This window comes from Oncorhynchus nerka, linkage group LG1 (assembly GCF_034236695.1).
Source record: "Oncorhynchus nerka isolate Pitt River linkage group LG1, Oner_Uvic_2.0, whole genome shotgun sequence".
Lineage (NCBI taxonomy): Eukaryota > Metazoa > Chordata > Actinopteri > Salmoniformes > Salmonidae > Oncorhynchus > Oncorhynchus nerka.
In genome coordinates this window covers 48861441-48877241 of record NC_088396.1, presented here as the reverse complement: position 1 = coordinate 48877241, position 15801 = coordinate 48861441, and the positions used below count along the sequence as shown (strand labels likewise).

At 46.7% G+C, this 15801-nt stretch overlaps 1 protein-coding gene across 1 annotated transcript in view; it reads right to left on the bottom strand.

The window, feature by feature from the left end:
• The window catches only part of LOC135571421 (mucin-2-like), a 53152-nt gene extending 37691 nt beyond the window's left edge, over nucleotides 1-15461 (bottom strand). The window contains exons 1-3 of the mRNA XM_065017639.1: nucleotides 15420-15461; nucleotides 14700-15083; nucleotides 14026-14622 (exon numbers count right to left, since the gene is read on the bottom strand). Coding sequence (XP_064873711.1) covers nucleotides 14026-14622; nucleotides 14700-15083; nucleotides 15420-15461 — 1023 coding nt within the window. The remainder of the gene's footprint in view (nucleotides 1-14025; nucleotides 14623-14699; nucleotides 15084-15419) is intronic.
• Nucleotides 15462-15801: the final 340 nt, after the last annotated feature.

Genomic DNA, 15801 nt, shown 5'->3' with positions numbered 1-15801 from the left:
AAGAACAGCATCTAGTAAAGATGAGGTCGAGCATATTTCCTGCCTTGTGAGTAGGGGGGGAAGGTGAGAGGGTGAGGTCAAAAGAGGAGAGGAGTGGAAAGAAGGAGGCAGAGAGGAATGAGTCAAAGGTAGACGTGGGGAGGTTAAAGTCGCCCAGAACTGTGAGAGGTGAGCCGTCCTCAGGAAAGGAGCTTATCAAGGCATCAAGCTCATTGATGAACTCTCCGAGGGAACCTGGAGGGCGATAAATGATAAGGATGTTAAGCTTGAAAGGGCTGGTAACTGTGACAGCATGGAATTCAAAGGAGGCGATAGACAGATGGGTAAGGGGAGAAAGAGAGAATGACCACTTGGGAGAGATGAGGATCCCGGTGCCACCACCCCGCTGACCAGAAGCTCTCGGGGTGTGCGAGAACACGTGGGCAGACGAAGAGAGAGCAGTAGGAGTAGCAGTGTTGTCTGTGGTGATCCATGTTTCCGTCAGTGCCAAGAAGTCGAGGGACTGGAGGGAGGCATAGGCTGAGATGAACTCTGCCTTGTTGGCCGCAGATCGGCAGTTCCAGAGGCTACCGGAGACCTGGAACTCCACGTGGGTCGTGCGCGCTGGGACCACCAGATTAGGTGGCCGCGGCCACGCGGTGTGGAGCGTTTGTATGGTCTGTGCAGAGAGGAGAGAACAGGGATAGACAGACACATAGTTGACAGGCTACACAAGAGGCTACGCTAATGCAAAGGAGATTGGAATGACAAGTGGACTACACGTCTCGAGTGTTCAGAAAGTTAAGCTTACGTAGCAAGAATCTTATTGACTAAAATGATTAAAATGATACAGTACTGCTGAAGTAGGCTAGCTGGCAGAGGCTGCGTTGTTGACTATGTAGGCTAGCTGGCAGTGTCTGCGTTGTTGACACTACACTAATCAAGTCGTTCCGTTGAGTGTAATAGTTTCTACTGTGCTACTGTGCTGCTATTCGGGGCTAGTTGGCTAGCTAGCAGTGTTGATTACGTTACGTTGCGTTAAAAGAACGACAATAGCTGGCTAGCTCACCTAGGAAATCGCTCAAGACTACACAATTATCTTTGATACAAAGACGGCTATGTAGCTAGCTATGTAGCTAGCTACGATCAAACAAATCAAGCTGTTGTACTGTAATGAAATTAAATGAAAAATGTGATACTACCTGTGGAGCGAAGAGAAATGCGACCGGATTGTTGAGTGCGGAAGTTCTGTTCGGAAGACGTTGGCTAGCTGTTGGCTAGCTAGCAGTGTCTCCTACGTTAAGGACGACAAATAGCTGGCTAGCTAACCTCGGTAAATTAAGATAATCACTCTAAAACTACACACTCTAAACTACACAATTATCTTGGATACGAAGACAGCAAAGACAACTATGTAGCTAGCTAACACTACACTAATCAAGTCGTTCAGTTGAGTGTAATAGTTGTGCTGCTAATCGGTAGACGGTGGACTAGCTAACGGTGGACGTTAGCTAGCTGGCTAGCTGCAGGGAGTGTAGACTGCGTTAGGACGACGAAATACGATAATTACGCAATTATCTATGATACAAAGACGGCTATGTAGCTAGCTAAGATAATGTTGACAGTAGTTCATGATGGGTTACCGTACAAGTTGCATTACCATGAAGAGAATTTCCATTAAGTTCCCTCTCTCCTCATTTGTCATGTTTCTGCTGTGAAGACTCAGAAATCTGTGTTTGCAGGGTGGATGTTTTTGATGTCCTACGCTATAGAATAATGTAAGAGCACTAGCGTGCTGCTGCTGTGGCGGCGTGATGGCTGCGGCTAGGGGAGCACGTTGCCATAAAATATTAATGACTCTGAGGCACCGCCACATGACAAGATGAATGTAATTGGTCCTCGCAGCTCTATCTGTGCATGTTAATGAGATGGGCTAGTATTTCATTCAGGTGCCACACACACTGGTGCTCCATTCTAGAATACAGCAACAAGGAAGGTGCCCCCTCACACACAAATAAATAAAGTCAGAAAATGTTATTCTCTAAAAATGTTCTCCACTAGGAGAAAATGTTAAAACACTAAACACAATAACACTAAAATGTTATTCTATAATACCAGAGCTTAATTCCATTTTTTTTATTTGGCATGTTATGTTGTCGTACAACATTTTGACGTTGGCATGTTTGAGTGACCTTGACTGTGTTGACTGTGTTGATGGAAATGACTGTTGATGTCATTTGTTTGGTAGGTCTTGGCATTTTGACCCTACAGGTCGAGTAGTCAGTCTGTGAGTAACGGAGGTTCCAGGAAGATAGGTGGAATGGAACCTGCACAGCACCTGTCCTGCTGACCGGGAGCGTCCCTAGCTGTCCCCCTGGAACAAAGCTGCAGTCTCCACAACAGTTTACGGCCACCTCAGGAGAGAACACATGGCAATGTTGGCTGCCAACAGCTTGGCTCTGGCCTCCCCAGGGGCTGTAGGAAACATAGCACCAATAAAGCTTTGCTCTTAAAGGGGGAGGATACCAACCTGCAGATGGCCAAGCAGAGATTACTACACACATAGAGAACATCACTGTGTTCCCTATTCAATTGTGACCTACCTACTGTAATTCTCATAGGTTTGTGCACATTTGATAAAATATCCAATCTCAAAATTGTTGCAGTGCAGAGTCAATGCTGCAGATGGAAGTGTCAGAAGTACTTCAGATTGTACTGATGGCATCATGGACATCATCACAACTCCTATAAAATAATAAATAACAATAAATAAAAATCTACTAATTTACTTTGTTTGCAAGGAGTTATCCCTGTCTGGAAGGATGTAGCTGAGTCTAGTGGAGAGTTATTCCTGTCTGGAAGGATGTAGCTGAGCCTAGTGGAGAGTTATCCCTGTCTGGAAGGATGTAGCTGAGCCTAGTGGAGAGTTATCCCTGTCTGGAAGGATGTAGCTGAGCCTAGTGGAGAGTTATCCCTGTCTGGAAGGATGTAGCTGAGTCTAGTGGAGAGTTATCCCTGTCTGCAAGGATGTAGCTGAGCCTAGTGGAGAGTTATCCCTGTCTGCAAGGATGTAGCTGAGTCTAGTGGAGAGTTATCCCTGTCTGCAAGGATGTAGCTGAGCCTAGTGGAGAGTTATCCCTGTCTGCAAGGATGTAGCTGAGCCTAGAATAGAGTTAGCCCTGTCTGGAGTTGCAGACATACACTCCTGTCTTCAGCTCTTTCAACTGTGTGTGTGTGTGTGTGTGTGTGTGTGTGTGTGTGTGTGTGTGTGTGTGTGTGTGTGTGTGTGTGTGTGTGTGTGTGTGTGTGTGTGTGTGTGTGTGTGTGTGTGTGTGTGTGTGTGTGCGCATGTGTGTGCGTGCGCGTGTGTGAGTGCGTGCGTGTGTGAGTGCGTGCGTGTGTGCGTGCGTGCGTGTGTGTGCGTGCGTGTGTGTGCGTGTGTGTGCACACGCGCGCATGTGTGTCTGTGTGTGTCTGTGTGTGTCTGTGTGTGTCTGTGTGTGTCTGTGTGTGTGGACTGGGAAGGACCTGCCCTCAGATGGTTGGGGGAGGAGAAAGCAGGAGGACAGATGGTGTCCCTCATGGTGGCTGAAATAAAAGATGGAATTAGAGGACCCCGAGGTGTACACCAAATAGATGTGAGTGACCCTGCAGACACACAGTGAGCCAGATCCATGAGGGAGAGAGGCTCAAACACACCACATCTGGTATACACATTTCTGTTCTAACTGGGTAGAAACACTCCACCTCTCAGCCGTGGATAAACACCAGGCAGAGGTTACTGACCCTATATCGGAGTATCAGGATGAACATGATATGCTCAAGCTCAAGAGATTGTGTCAAGTTTGAAACATATTTGAATGGTCATATTTTGTTTCAGTTATGGTAGTGTGTTCGCTGTGTGTCTTTGAATAGCTTTGACATAGCTATAGTTAGAATACACATCAAATTGAATCCAGGCTGTATCACATCCGGCCGTGATTGGGAGTCCCATAGGGCGGCTCACAATCGGCCCAGCGTTGTTCAGGTTTGGCCAGGATACATTTACATTTTACATTTAAGTCATTTAGCAGACGCTCTTATCCAGAGCGACTTACAAATTGGATAGGCTGTCATTGTAAATAAGAATTTGTTCTTAAATGACTTGCGTAGTTAAATAAAGGTTAAATACAAATAAATAAAACAAACATTTTAAAAATATACCTTTATTTATCACATGCGCCGAATACAACAGTCCTTACAGTGAAATGCTTACTTACAAGCACTTAAACAACAATGCAGTTTAAAGAAAAAATAAGTGTTAAGTAAAAAATAGATGAAGAGCAGCAGTAAAATAACAATAGCGAGGCTATATACAGAGTATTACGGTACAGAGTCAATGTGGAGGCTATATACAGGGTATTACGGTACAGAGTCAATGTGGAGGCTATATACAGGGTATTACGGTACAGAGTCAATGTGGAGGCTATATACAGGGGGTACCGGTACAGAGTCAATGTGGAGGCTATATACAGGGGGTACCGGTACAGAGTCAATGTGGAGGCTATATACAGGGGTACTGGTACAGAGTCAATGTGGAGGCTATATACAGGGGGTACCGGTACAGAGTCAATGTGGAGGCTATATACAGTGGTACTGGTACAGAGTCAATGTGGAGGCTATATACAGGGGGTACCGGTACAGAGTCAATGTGGAGGCTATATACAGGGGGTACCGGTACAGAGTCAATGTGGAGGCTATATACAGGGAGTACCAGTACAGAGTCAATGTGGAGGCTATATACAGGGGGTACAGAGTCAATGTGGAGGCTATATACAGAGTCAATGTGGAGGCTATATACAGGGGGTACCAGTACAGAGTCAATGTGGAGGCTATATACAGGGAGTACCGGTACAGAGTCAATGTGCTGGGGAACTGGTTAGTAGGGGTAATTGAGGTAATATGTACATGTAGTTAGAGTTAAAGTGACTATGCAGAGATAATAAACAGAGAGTAGCAGCAGCATAAAAGGGAGGGCGGGGGGGGGGGGGAATGCAAATAGTCTGGGTAGCCATTTGATTAGATGTTCAGGAGTCTTCTGGCTTGGGGGTAGAAGCTGTTTAGAAGCCTTTTGGATTTAGACTTGGTGCTCAGGTACCGCTTGCCGTGCGGTAGCAGAGAGAACAGTCTATGACCAGGGTGGCTGGAGTCTTTGACAACATTTAGGGTCTTCCTCTAGAAGCATCACAGAAGATCTTTTAGCTTGTAAATCTTTGTTGCTTGCGGGAGTTTAAAATGGTCAGTTATTTTTCTGTTTTCTGTCATTGATTCTAAAAAAAAGAGTCTGCTCCACCAAAGTGAGAACATGTTTGTGATTGAATTAACAATCAATAAGAGATCCGTATCAAATCCACTGCGCCGCACGTAGCCTGTAGCCTGTAGCCTGTAGCACGTAGCCTGTAGCCTGTAGCCTGTAGCCTGTAGCCTGTAGCCTGTAGCACGTAGCCTGTAGCCTGTAGCCTGAAGCCTGTAGCACGTAGCCTGTAGCCTGTAGCCTGTAGCCTGTAGCACGTAGCCTGTAGCCTGTAGCCTGTAGCCTGTAGCATGTAGCACTTAGCCTGTAGCCTGTAGCCTGTGGCCTGTGGCCTGTAGCACGTAGCCTGTAGCCTGTAGCCTGAGGAATCTAAGCTTGTCATTACAAATGGAAATGCAAACAAATAAATGAAATCATTAATATTCTTCTTGAGAATGACTGATACCGATAAAAATGTGTTTGTTATTGTTATTAATTAATATAGAATGCTTTTAATATTTACACACACCATCTCAAATCAAACTTGGATTTCTCCTTTTCAAATGCATTTAGAGGACTTCTTCATTAGAATCCATTAGCTCTGCATTGCCCTGTGGCTGACTGACTAACACACCATGTTAACAATGAACGTCTCCTACCCAAAAACCCTGTCTTCCCATCAATGAACGTCTCCTACCCAAAAACCCTGTCTTCCCATCAATGAATGTCTCCTACCCAAAAACCCTGTCTTCCCATCAATGAATGTCTCCTACCCAAAAACCCTGTCTTCCCATCAATGAACATCTCGTACCCAAAAACCCTGCCTTCCCATCAATGAACGTCTCCTACCCAAAAACCCTGCCTTCCCATCAATGAACGTCTCGTACCCAAAAACCCTGTCTTCCCATCAATGAATGTCTCCTACCCAAAAACCCTGTCTTCCCATCAATGAATGTCCCTAAAAACCCTGTCTTCCAATCAATGAATGTCTCCTACCCAAAACCCTGTCTTCCCATCAATGAACAAAATCTTCCCATCACAGAATGTCTCCTACCCAAAAACCCTGCCTTCCCATCAATGAATGTCTCCTACCCAAAAACCCTGTCTTCCCATCAATGAGTGTCTCCTACCCAAAAACCCTGTCTTCCCATCAATGAATGTCTCCTACCCAAAAACCCTGTCTTCCCATCAATGAATGTCTCCTACCCAAAAACCCTGTCTTCCCATCAATGAACGTCTCCTACCCAAAACCCTGTCTTCCCCCAATGTGTCTTCCAAAAAATCAATGAATGTCTCCTACCCAAAAACCCTGTCTTCCCATCAATGAATGTCTCTACCCAAAACCCTGTCTTCCCATCAATGAATGTCTCCTACCCAAAAACCCTGTCTTCCCATCAATGAATGTCTCCTACCCAAAAACCCTGTCTTCCCATCAATGAATGTCTCCTACCCAAAAACCCTGTCTTCCCATCAATGAAGTGTCTTCCCATCTGAACGTCTCCTACCCAAAAACCCTGTCTTCCCATCAATGAATGTCTCCTACCCAAAAACCCTGTCTTCCCATCAATGAACGTCTCCTACCCAAAAACCCTGTCTTCCCATCAATGAACGTCTCCTACCCAAAAACCCTGTCTTCCCATCAATGCATTAATAATGACGATATGGCCAAATGAAACTAAAGGCTGCCTGCCAAAATCAGACATTAAAATAACATTTGGATCAGATGGACCATTTGCTCACCAATTAAGTGTAGCAAAGTGTCTTTACACATACCTTCATCACATTGTCTTTACAGATACCTTCATCACATTATGTCTTTACAGATACCTTCATCACATTGTGTCTTTACAGATACCTTCATCACATTGTGTCTCTACAGATACCTTCATCACATTGTGTCTCTACAGATACCTTCATCACATTGTGTCTTTACAGATACCTTCATCACATTGTGTCTCTACAGATACCTTCATCACATTGTCTCTACAGATACCTTCATCACATTGTGTCTTTACAGATACCTTCATCACATTGTGTCTCTACAGATATCTTCATCACATTGTCTTTACAGATACCTTCATCACATTGTGTCTCTACAGATACCTTCATCACATTGTGTCTCTACAGATACCTTCATCACATTGTGTCTCTACAGATACCTTCATCACATTGTGTCTCTACAGATACCTTCATCACATTGTCTTTACGGATACCTTCATCACATTATGTCTTTACAGATACATTCATCACATTGTGTCTCTACAGAGACCTTCATCACATTGTGAAGGTTTCTAGTTTTAATGTCACACTCACAAGTACAGTGAAATGCCTATGGGGGGAAGGAGAAGGGGATACTGAGTGATGGAGGTAGATATGTATGGAGACAGGAATACTGTAGTGATGGAGGATACTGAAGAAGCTTTAAACCCAACAATGCAGTAATCAATATCTAAACCCAACAATGCAGTAATCAATATCAATATAGTACTAAAATATAACAAGGTAGAACAAAAACACATGAGAAGGAAGATGCTATATGCAGGATCAATTCCAATACCATATTAACAATGTGCAGGGATACTGGAGTGATGGAGGTAGATATGTAGAGGGGGAAGGTGACTATATACAGGGTCAGTACCATATTAACAATGTTCAGGGATACTGTAGTGATGGAGGTAGATATGTATAGGGGGAAGGAGACGGGATACTGGAGTGATGGAGGTAGATATGTAGAGGGGGAAGGAGACGGGGATACTGGAGTGATGGAGGTAGATATGTATAGGGGGAAGGAGACGGGGATACTGGAGTGATGGAGGTAGATATGTATGGAGGTAGGGGGAAGGAGACGGGGATACTGGAGTGATGGAGGTAGATATGTATAGGGGGAAGGAGACGGGGATACTGGAGTGATGGAGGTAGATATGTATAGGGGAAGGAGACGGGGATACTGGATGATGGAGGTAGATATGTAAGGGGGAAGACGGGGATACTGGAGTGATGGAGGTAGATATGTATAGGGGGAAGGAGAGGTAGGGATACTGGAGTGATGGAGGTAGATATGTATAGAGGGAAGGAGACGGGGATACTGGAGTGATGGAGGTAGATATGTAGGGGGAAGGGGGGAAGGTGATGGAGGTAGATATGTACAGGGGGGGTCGGGGATACTGGATGATTAGATAATAGGGGGTGACAGGGATACTGGAGTGATGGAGGTAGATATGTATAGGGGGAAGGGGGAAGGTGACTATATACAGGGTCAGTAGGTAGATATTAACAATGTGCAGGGATACTGGAGTGATGGAGGTAGATATGTAGAGGGGGAAGGAAGACTATGATGGAGTAGATATGTAGGGGAAGGTGACTATATACCATACCATATTAACAATGTGCAGGGATACTAGAGTGATAGAGGTATAGGGGGAAGGAGACGGGGATACTGTTATGTAGAAAAGTAAACTACAGGGTCAGTTCCAGTACCATATTAAGTACAACATCAAGAAATTTAACTAACCATATTTTTTAGCAGTATCTTGGTCTAGTGTTTTTACTTCTGTAATGTAGGAAGGATGACTATTTTGACCTGTCAGATTCACCAAGAAACCAGAAGTGATTGAGGGTGGGCTGACAAACCCTGATCTGTTTCACCTGTCTTGTGCTTGTCTCCACCCCCCACCCCACCCACCCCATCCCACCCCAATCAGTTGTCTCCCATTTCAACCCCATTATCCCCTGTGTTTTCTGTTGGCCTGTTGCCAGTTTGTCTTGTCAAGTCTTACCAGCGTGTTTTCCCATTTTCCAGTATATCTAGTTTCTGTTTTCTTGTCCTCCCGGTTCTGACCATTCTGCCAGCCCTGACCCTGCCAGCCGTTCTGTCCCTGATTGACTCTGCCTTGGATTACTGACCTCTGCCTGCCGTTGGCCCGCCCCCTTTTCTGTAATAAACATCTGAGATTCGAACTGTCTGCCTCCTGTGTCTGCACCTGGGTCTTATCCTGAGTCATGTTATGGGCTTCAGAAAAAGGGTGAAAAGTTGCAAAAATAAATACGGTTAGTAGAGGTGTTCGGTTGGTTAACAAACCCATGTTCATGTTCCCATGTGAGAAACACGTGAGGAAGTGTATCTTTACATTCTGTCTATAAGCACACAGTATCTTCTTCCTGACAGTGGGCAACATGCTCATCAGAACCCATTGCTGAAAGGCAGAGATCTGCCAAGCAAAATTCCAGTCTGGGCCTGGGCCCCACAGGTCAGACATCCTCTTACGGTGACACAGACAAATTCATCTCTGTTATCCCTCAGACTAAAGTGTTGCGTAAGTGGTCAGCTGCTCGATTAAGTTCTGGGTCCATACGTGACTCTAGAACCAGGAGCGCCACCCTCTCACTGACTGTTGAACCAGGAGCGCCACCATCTCTCTGACTCTAGAACCCTCTCTCTGCCTATTGAACCAGGAGCATCACCCTCTCACTGACAGTTGAACCAGGAGCGCCACCATCTCTCTGACTCTAGAACCCTCTCTCTGCCTATTGAACCAGGAGCATCACCCTCTCACTGACAGTTGAACCAGGAGCGCCACCATCTCTCTGACTCTAGAACCCTCTCTCTGCCTATTGAACCAGGAGCATCACCCTCTCACTGACAGTTGAACCAGGAGCGCCACCATCTCTCTGACTCTAGAACCCTCTCTCTGCCTATTGAACCAGGAGCATCACCCTCTCACTGACAGTTGAACCAGGAGCGCCACCATCTCTCTGACTCTAGAACCCTCTCTCTGCCTATTGAACCAGGAGCATCACCCTCTCACTGACAGTTGAACCAGGAGCGCCACCATCTCTCTGACTCTAGAACCCTCTCTCTGACTGTAGAACCAGGAGCACCACCCTCTCTCTGACTGTAGAACCAGGAGCACCACCCTCTCTCTGACTGTAGAACCCTTTTTCCGACTGTAGAACCAGGAGCACCACCCTCTCTCTGACTGTAGAATCATCTCTCTGACTGTTGAACTCTCTCTCAGATTCTAGAACCCTCCCACTCTCTGACTTTAGAACACTCTCTCTGACTCTCGACTCTCTGACTCTCGACCCCTCTCTCTGACTCTAGAACCCGCTCTCTGACTGTAGAACCCTCTCTCTGACTGTAGAACCATCTCTCTGACTGTAGAACCCTCTCTCTGACTGTAGAACCATCTCTCTGACTGTAGAACCCTCTCTCTGACTCTAGAACCAGGAGCGCCACCCTCTCTACAGGTTATGGGTTACAGGTCCCCCTCTCCTTCCCGAAATTCGAAAGATGCTAACCCCTGCGAAAATCGTGATTTGTCCAAATAACCATTGACGGAACCCAAAACACCATAACTACTGCTGCTGTTCGTTAGCCCACGCATCCCAGTCATTCCTGATAGATGATGTGGTACCAGTTATGTTGACGTAGATCTGTCCACGAGAGAAACAGACAAGTATTTGATAGCGCTGTCAGAGATCATTGATCGGGGAAAGCAAGGTTTCATTGAAGGTTTTATAAAAACGTTAAAGTGCCATTTTACAGATCAAGTTGCTCTTGTATAAGTGCAAAATCACACCGTAGTTCATCAAGATGGACTTAGAAAACTGTAGTTCTTGGAGTTAAAGCTCTAGCCTCATTGGTTGGTGTACAATTTCAGCATCTTGTCATAAGGTCTGCACAGAGTTGAACTAGGCGTCCTTTACCCTGGTGCTGGTCTAATATATATGGGCGGAAGAATGGCCAACAGCTGGAATCTCTCTAGTGGCCAGAGTAAACATGCTCCCTTCATTAATTAAAACCCTCAAACACAACATGCATATGCATTCAAGCTAATATCATACCATGTAGATAGAGATGCAGGATCTTAATTTTGGGCCAGTTTGGAAAATAATCCTGCAGCAACAGAAAACATGAATTATTATGTGGATTATAATTAATGGACATTTTTGTTGGAGTTGATACAGTCTGAATTTTTCTAAGTGGAAATAACAAACTTCAGAAGTCTTTTAAAAACCTCAAATACATTGCAAGTTTTACATCTCTGGCAACATGGTAACTACATCTGCATAACAGAGAAATACCAATGCCTCCATCACCTCAATTCAAACGTGTTGGGTAGATTGTATTATAATGAATAACATGATATAGTTTTCATAGAGACTTCGGGCCTATCATCCAATTATGTTCACATGTTCAGAGTAACTCATGTTCTCAGCCCATATTACACAACTACGTTGTTGTTATTTGACATTACCCCACTGCAAAGTTCAGTGCTGCGCCTCAGAACAGCACATGTGCTTGTCATTTATATGCTATCTCATTCCTCTGTAAATATTCTGAATAGAATCTAGCAGCAAGCTGATCCTTAGGTAGCAAGCCATGTAGCTAGGCTAGTATGTTTACAACACCATAACAAGTACTGCTTATAAGATAAACAGCCAAGCAAAATGTTGGAAACATTTGTCTCCTGTTGCCAAGATTTTGTCTTTAATTTAATCATCATCAAAAAAAGTATTTTGTCAAATTACAGGAAATCATGTCAGATATTTAAGGTCTTTCAGCTCGTATTTAATATCCTCAGTGAGAATTATTTAATTGGAGTTAGTCATATTTCAGGTGCCCTTCATTTCAGATTCTATCACTCCTCTTCATTTGTCATCTGTCAAATTATTTCCCCTCTGCATGTCACTTTAATTTGTCAAAACAGACCTGTTCAGAGACGCCTACTGTTTCAGATCAAAGTAAATCACATTTGGGTCGATTTTTTTGTATTTTGACTTCATATTTATGGTAATGTTAGACTGATACAATTGCGTGAAATTGTAAATCCCATTTACCTACGTCTTGACCAAATGTGAGCCCCTTATTATGTCTTACCGTTTGCATTTAAGGTACATTCAATAGACATCTTTAAGCCAATGTCAGTAATGTTAAGCCATATTCCATGTAAGATACGTTATTGCTAACACAACTACTGTAGATATAGCCTTTGTTGCAGTCGTATCATATTCCATAACTCTTGCCAAGAAAATAACAATGGTGGACCCATATACTGTGAGGGTAAAGAAAAGAGGAATCTAGTGAAACTACCGTACCTCAATCTTTAAAGAGAGCTTAACTTCTGCACGTAAAGAAAGCTGGGCTTTGGCCTGGCTCCAGACTGCAGGCCACGGTGGAACCAGGATAGAGAGTTACTGCAGGCCGCGGTGGAACCAGGATAGAGAGTTACTGCAGGCCACGGTGGAACCAGGATAGAGAGTTACTGCAGGTCACGGTGGAACCAGGATAGAGAGTTACTGCAGGCCACGGTGGAACCAGGATAGAGAGTTACTGCAGGCCACGGTGGAACCAGGATAGAGAGTTATACTGCAGGCCACGGTGGAACCAGGATAGAGAGTTACTGCAGGCCACGGTGGAACCAGGATAGAGAGTTACTGCAGGCCACGGTGGAACCAGGATAGAGAGTTATACTGCAGGCCACGGTGGAACCAGGATAGAGAGTTACTGCAGGTCACGGTGGAACCAGGATAGAGAGTTACTGCAGGCCACGGTGGAACCAGGATAGAGAGTTACTGCAGGCCACGGTGGAACCAGGATAGAGAGTTACTGCAGGCCACGGTGGAACCAGGATAGAGAGTTACTGCAGGCCACGGTGGAACCAGGATAGAGAGTTAATGCAGGCCACGGTGGAACCAGGATAGAGAGTTACTGCAGGCCGCGGTGGAACCAGGATAGAGAGTTACTGCAGGCCACGGTGGAACCAGGATAGAGAGTTATACTGCAGGCCACGGTGGAACCAGGATAGAGAGTTACTGCAGGCCACAGTGGAACCAGGATAGAGAGTTATACTGCAGGCCACGGTGGAACCAGGATAGAGAGTTATACTGCAGGCCACGGTGGAACCAGGATAGAGAGTTACTGCAAGCCACGGTGGAACCAGGATAGAGAGTTATACTGCAGGCTCTAACCATGTTTTTAACACGCTCGTCTGATCAATGCCATAGAAAACCGTTTCATTCTTCCAGCTACTTAGGGGCACATCTGAATTATGGGCAGCGTATATGACGCACATTTATTGTTCCCTCCTGACGGTTTTATGGAACTCATTATCAGCTTTGTGGCCTTGCTTCTGAAAAGGGAACCAGCAGCTCCTCCACAGACCACATTTCATGTCCTCTCTCTCAGAGGGAGGAGAGAGAGGGACAGAGTCCCAGGCTCCTCTGGACACACTAGCACCCCATCCACCCCTCACAGTGGATCAGTGTTGGAGCAGGGTGATGTGTCTGTCTGAAGGGGTAGAGAGCAGAGTGGTAGACTACAGAGGGACAGAGTCCCAGGCTCCTCTGGACACACTAGCACCCCATCCACCCCTCACAGTGGATCAGTGTTGGAGCAGGGTGATGTGTCTGTCTGAAGGGGTAGAGAGCAGAGTGGTAGACTACAGAGGGACAGAGTCCCAGGCTCCTCTGGACACACTAGCACCCCATCCACCCCTCACAGTGGATCAGTGTTGGAGCAGGGTGATGTGTCTGTCTGAAGGGGTAGAGAGCAGAGTGGTAGACTACAGAGGGACAGAGTCCCAGGCTCCTCTGGACACACTAGCACCGCATCCACCCCTCACAGTGGATCAGTGTTGGAGCAGCGTGATGTGTCTGTCTGAAGGGGTAGAGAGCAGAGTGGTAGACTACAGATCCAGACCCAGGGTTTTATTTACCTCACCTGCAACGCCTCATTATGATGGTGTTAATGAGGAGCAGAAGCAGCTGCCCACATGGAGGATGTGGGGGTAGCCGGGATGTGGATGTAGGGAAGGCTGGGTGGCTGGGTGTGGGAAGGCTGGGTAGCCGGGATGTGGATGTAGGGAAGGCTGGGTGGCTGGGTGTGGGGAAGGCTGGGTAGCCGGGATGTGGATGTAGGGAAGGCTGGGTGGCTGGGTGTGGGAAGGCTGGGTAGCCGGGATGTGGATGTAGGGAAGGCTGGGTGGCTGGGTGTGGGAAGGCTGGGTAGCCGGGATGTGGATGTAGGGAAGGCTGGGTGGCTGGGTGTGGTAGACTGGGTGGCTAGGTGGCTGGGTGTGGGAAGGCTGGGTGGCTGGGTGTTGGGAGGGCTGGGTGGCTGGGTGTGGGGGAGGCTGGGTGTGGTAGACTGGGTGGCTAGGTGGCTGGGTGTTGGGAGGGCTGGGTGTGGTAGACTGGGTGGCTAGGTGGCTGGGTGTTGGGAGGGCTGGGTGGCTGGGTGTGGGGAGGCTGGATGTGGTAGACTGGGTGGCTAGGTGGCTGGGTGTGGGAAGGCTGGGTGTTAGGAGGTTGGGAGGTTGGGTGGCTGGGGTTGGGAGGTTGGGAGGCTGGGTGTTGGGAGGGCTGGGTGGCTGGGTGTGGGGGAGGCTGGGTGTGGTAGACTGGGTGGCTAGGTGGCTGGGTGTTGGGAGGGCTGGGTGTGGTAGACTGGGTGGCTAGGTGGCTGGGTGTTGGGAGGGCTGGGTGGCTGGGTGTGGGGGAGGCTGGATGTGGTAGACTGGGTGGCTAGGTGGCTGGGTGTGGGAAGGCTGGGTGTTAGGAGGTTGGGAGGTTGGGTGGCTGGGGTTGGGAGGTTGGGAGGCTGGGTGTTGGGAGGGCTGGGTGGCTGGGTGTGGGGGAGGCTGGGTGTGGTAGACTGGGTGGCTAGGTGGCTGGGTGTGGGAAGGCTGGGTGTTAGGAGGTTGGGAGGTTGGGAGGCTGAGTGTGGGGAGGTTGGGAGGCTGGGTGTTGGGAGGTTGGGTGGCTGGGTGTTGGGAGGTTGGGAGGCTGGGTGTTGGGAGGTTGGGAGGCTGGGTGTGGGGAGGTTGAGTGGCTGGGTGTTGGGAGGTTGGGAGACTGGGTGTTGGGAGGGAGTTCCTGTCCAGGGACTAGCATCCGGTCTCACTGGAGCCCAAGCCCTGCCTCTGTGGCTGCTTACTCAGGAAGACCTATTAATTAACATCTCAAACCAAAGGAATTTAAGGTCTTTACTCTTCATGAGCTTTTGCTTTTAAGGGCAGATATATACGTTTAAAGTAAATTATATAAGTTAAATGATTCTGAAGAGATATATTATGATTGTATGATATGCGTTATTAAGGGGAAGGGGGATACCTAGTCAGTTGTACAACTGAATGCCTTCAACTGAAATGTGTCTTCCGCATTTAACCCTCTGAATCAGAGAGGTGCAGGGGGTTGCTTTAATCGACATTCACGTCAACAACGTGTTAACTGCCTTGTTTGGGGTTAACTGCCTTGCTCAGGGGCAGAATGACAGATTTTTACCTTGTCAGCTCGGGGGCTTGATCCAGCAACCCTCCAGGCTGCCTGCCACCCCCTCAAGGTAGGTCTACATACTTCATTAGAACGATTCACCAGGTTTTGGCAAATGGGTTGGATTTAATCATGTGTGGTTAATGACTTTCAGTAAATCCTGAGAACATCAATCTTCTCTTTTTTAAGTTTAAACATCATTACATGAATCGCCTCCAAGTGAATTTTATGTTCCCTGTAGTTTAATTATCTTCATCAGGTGCACATCTAACCCTATA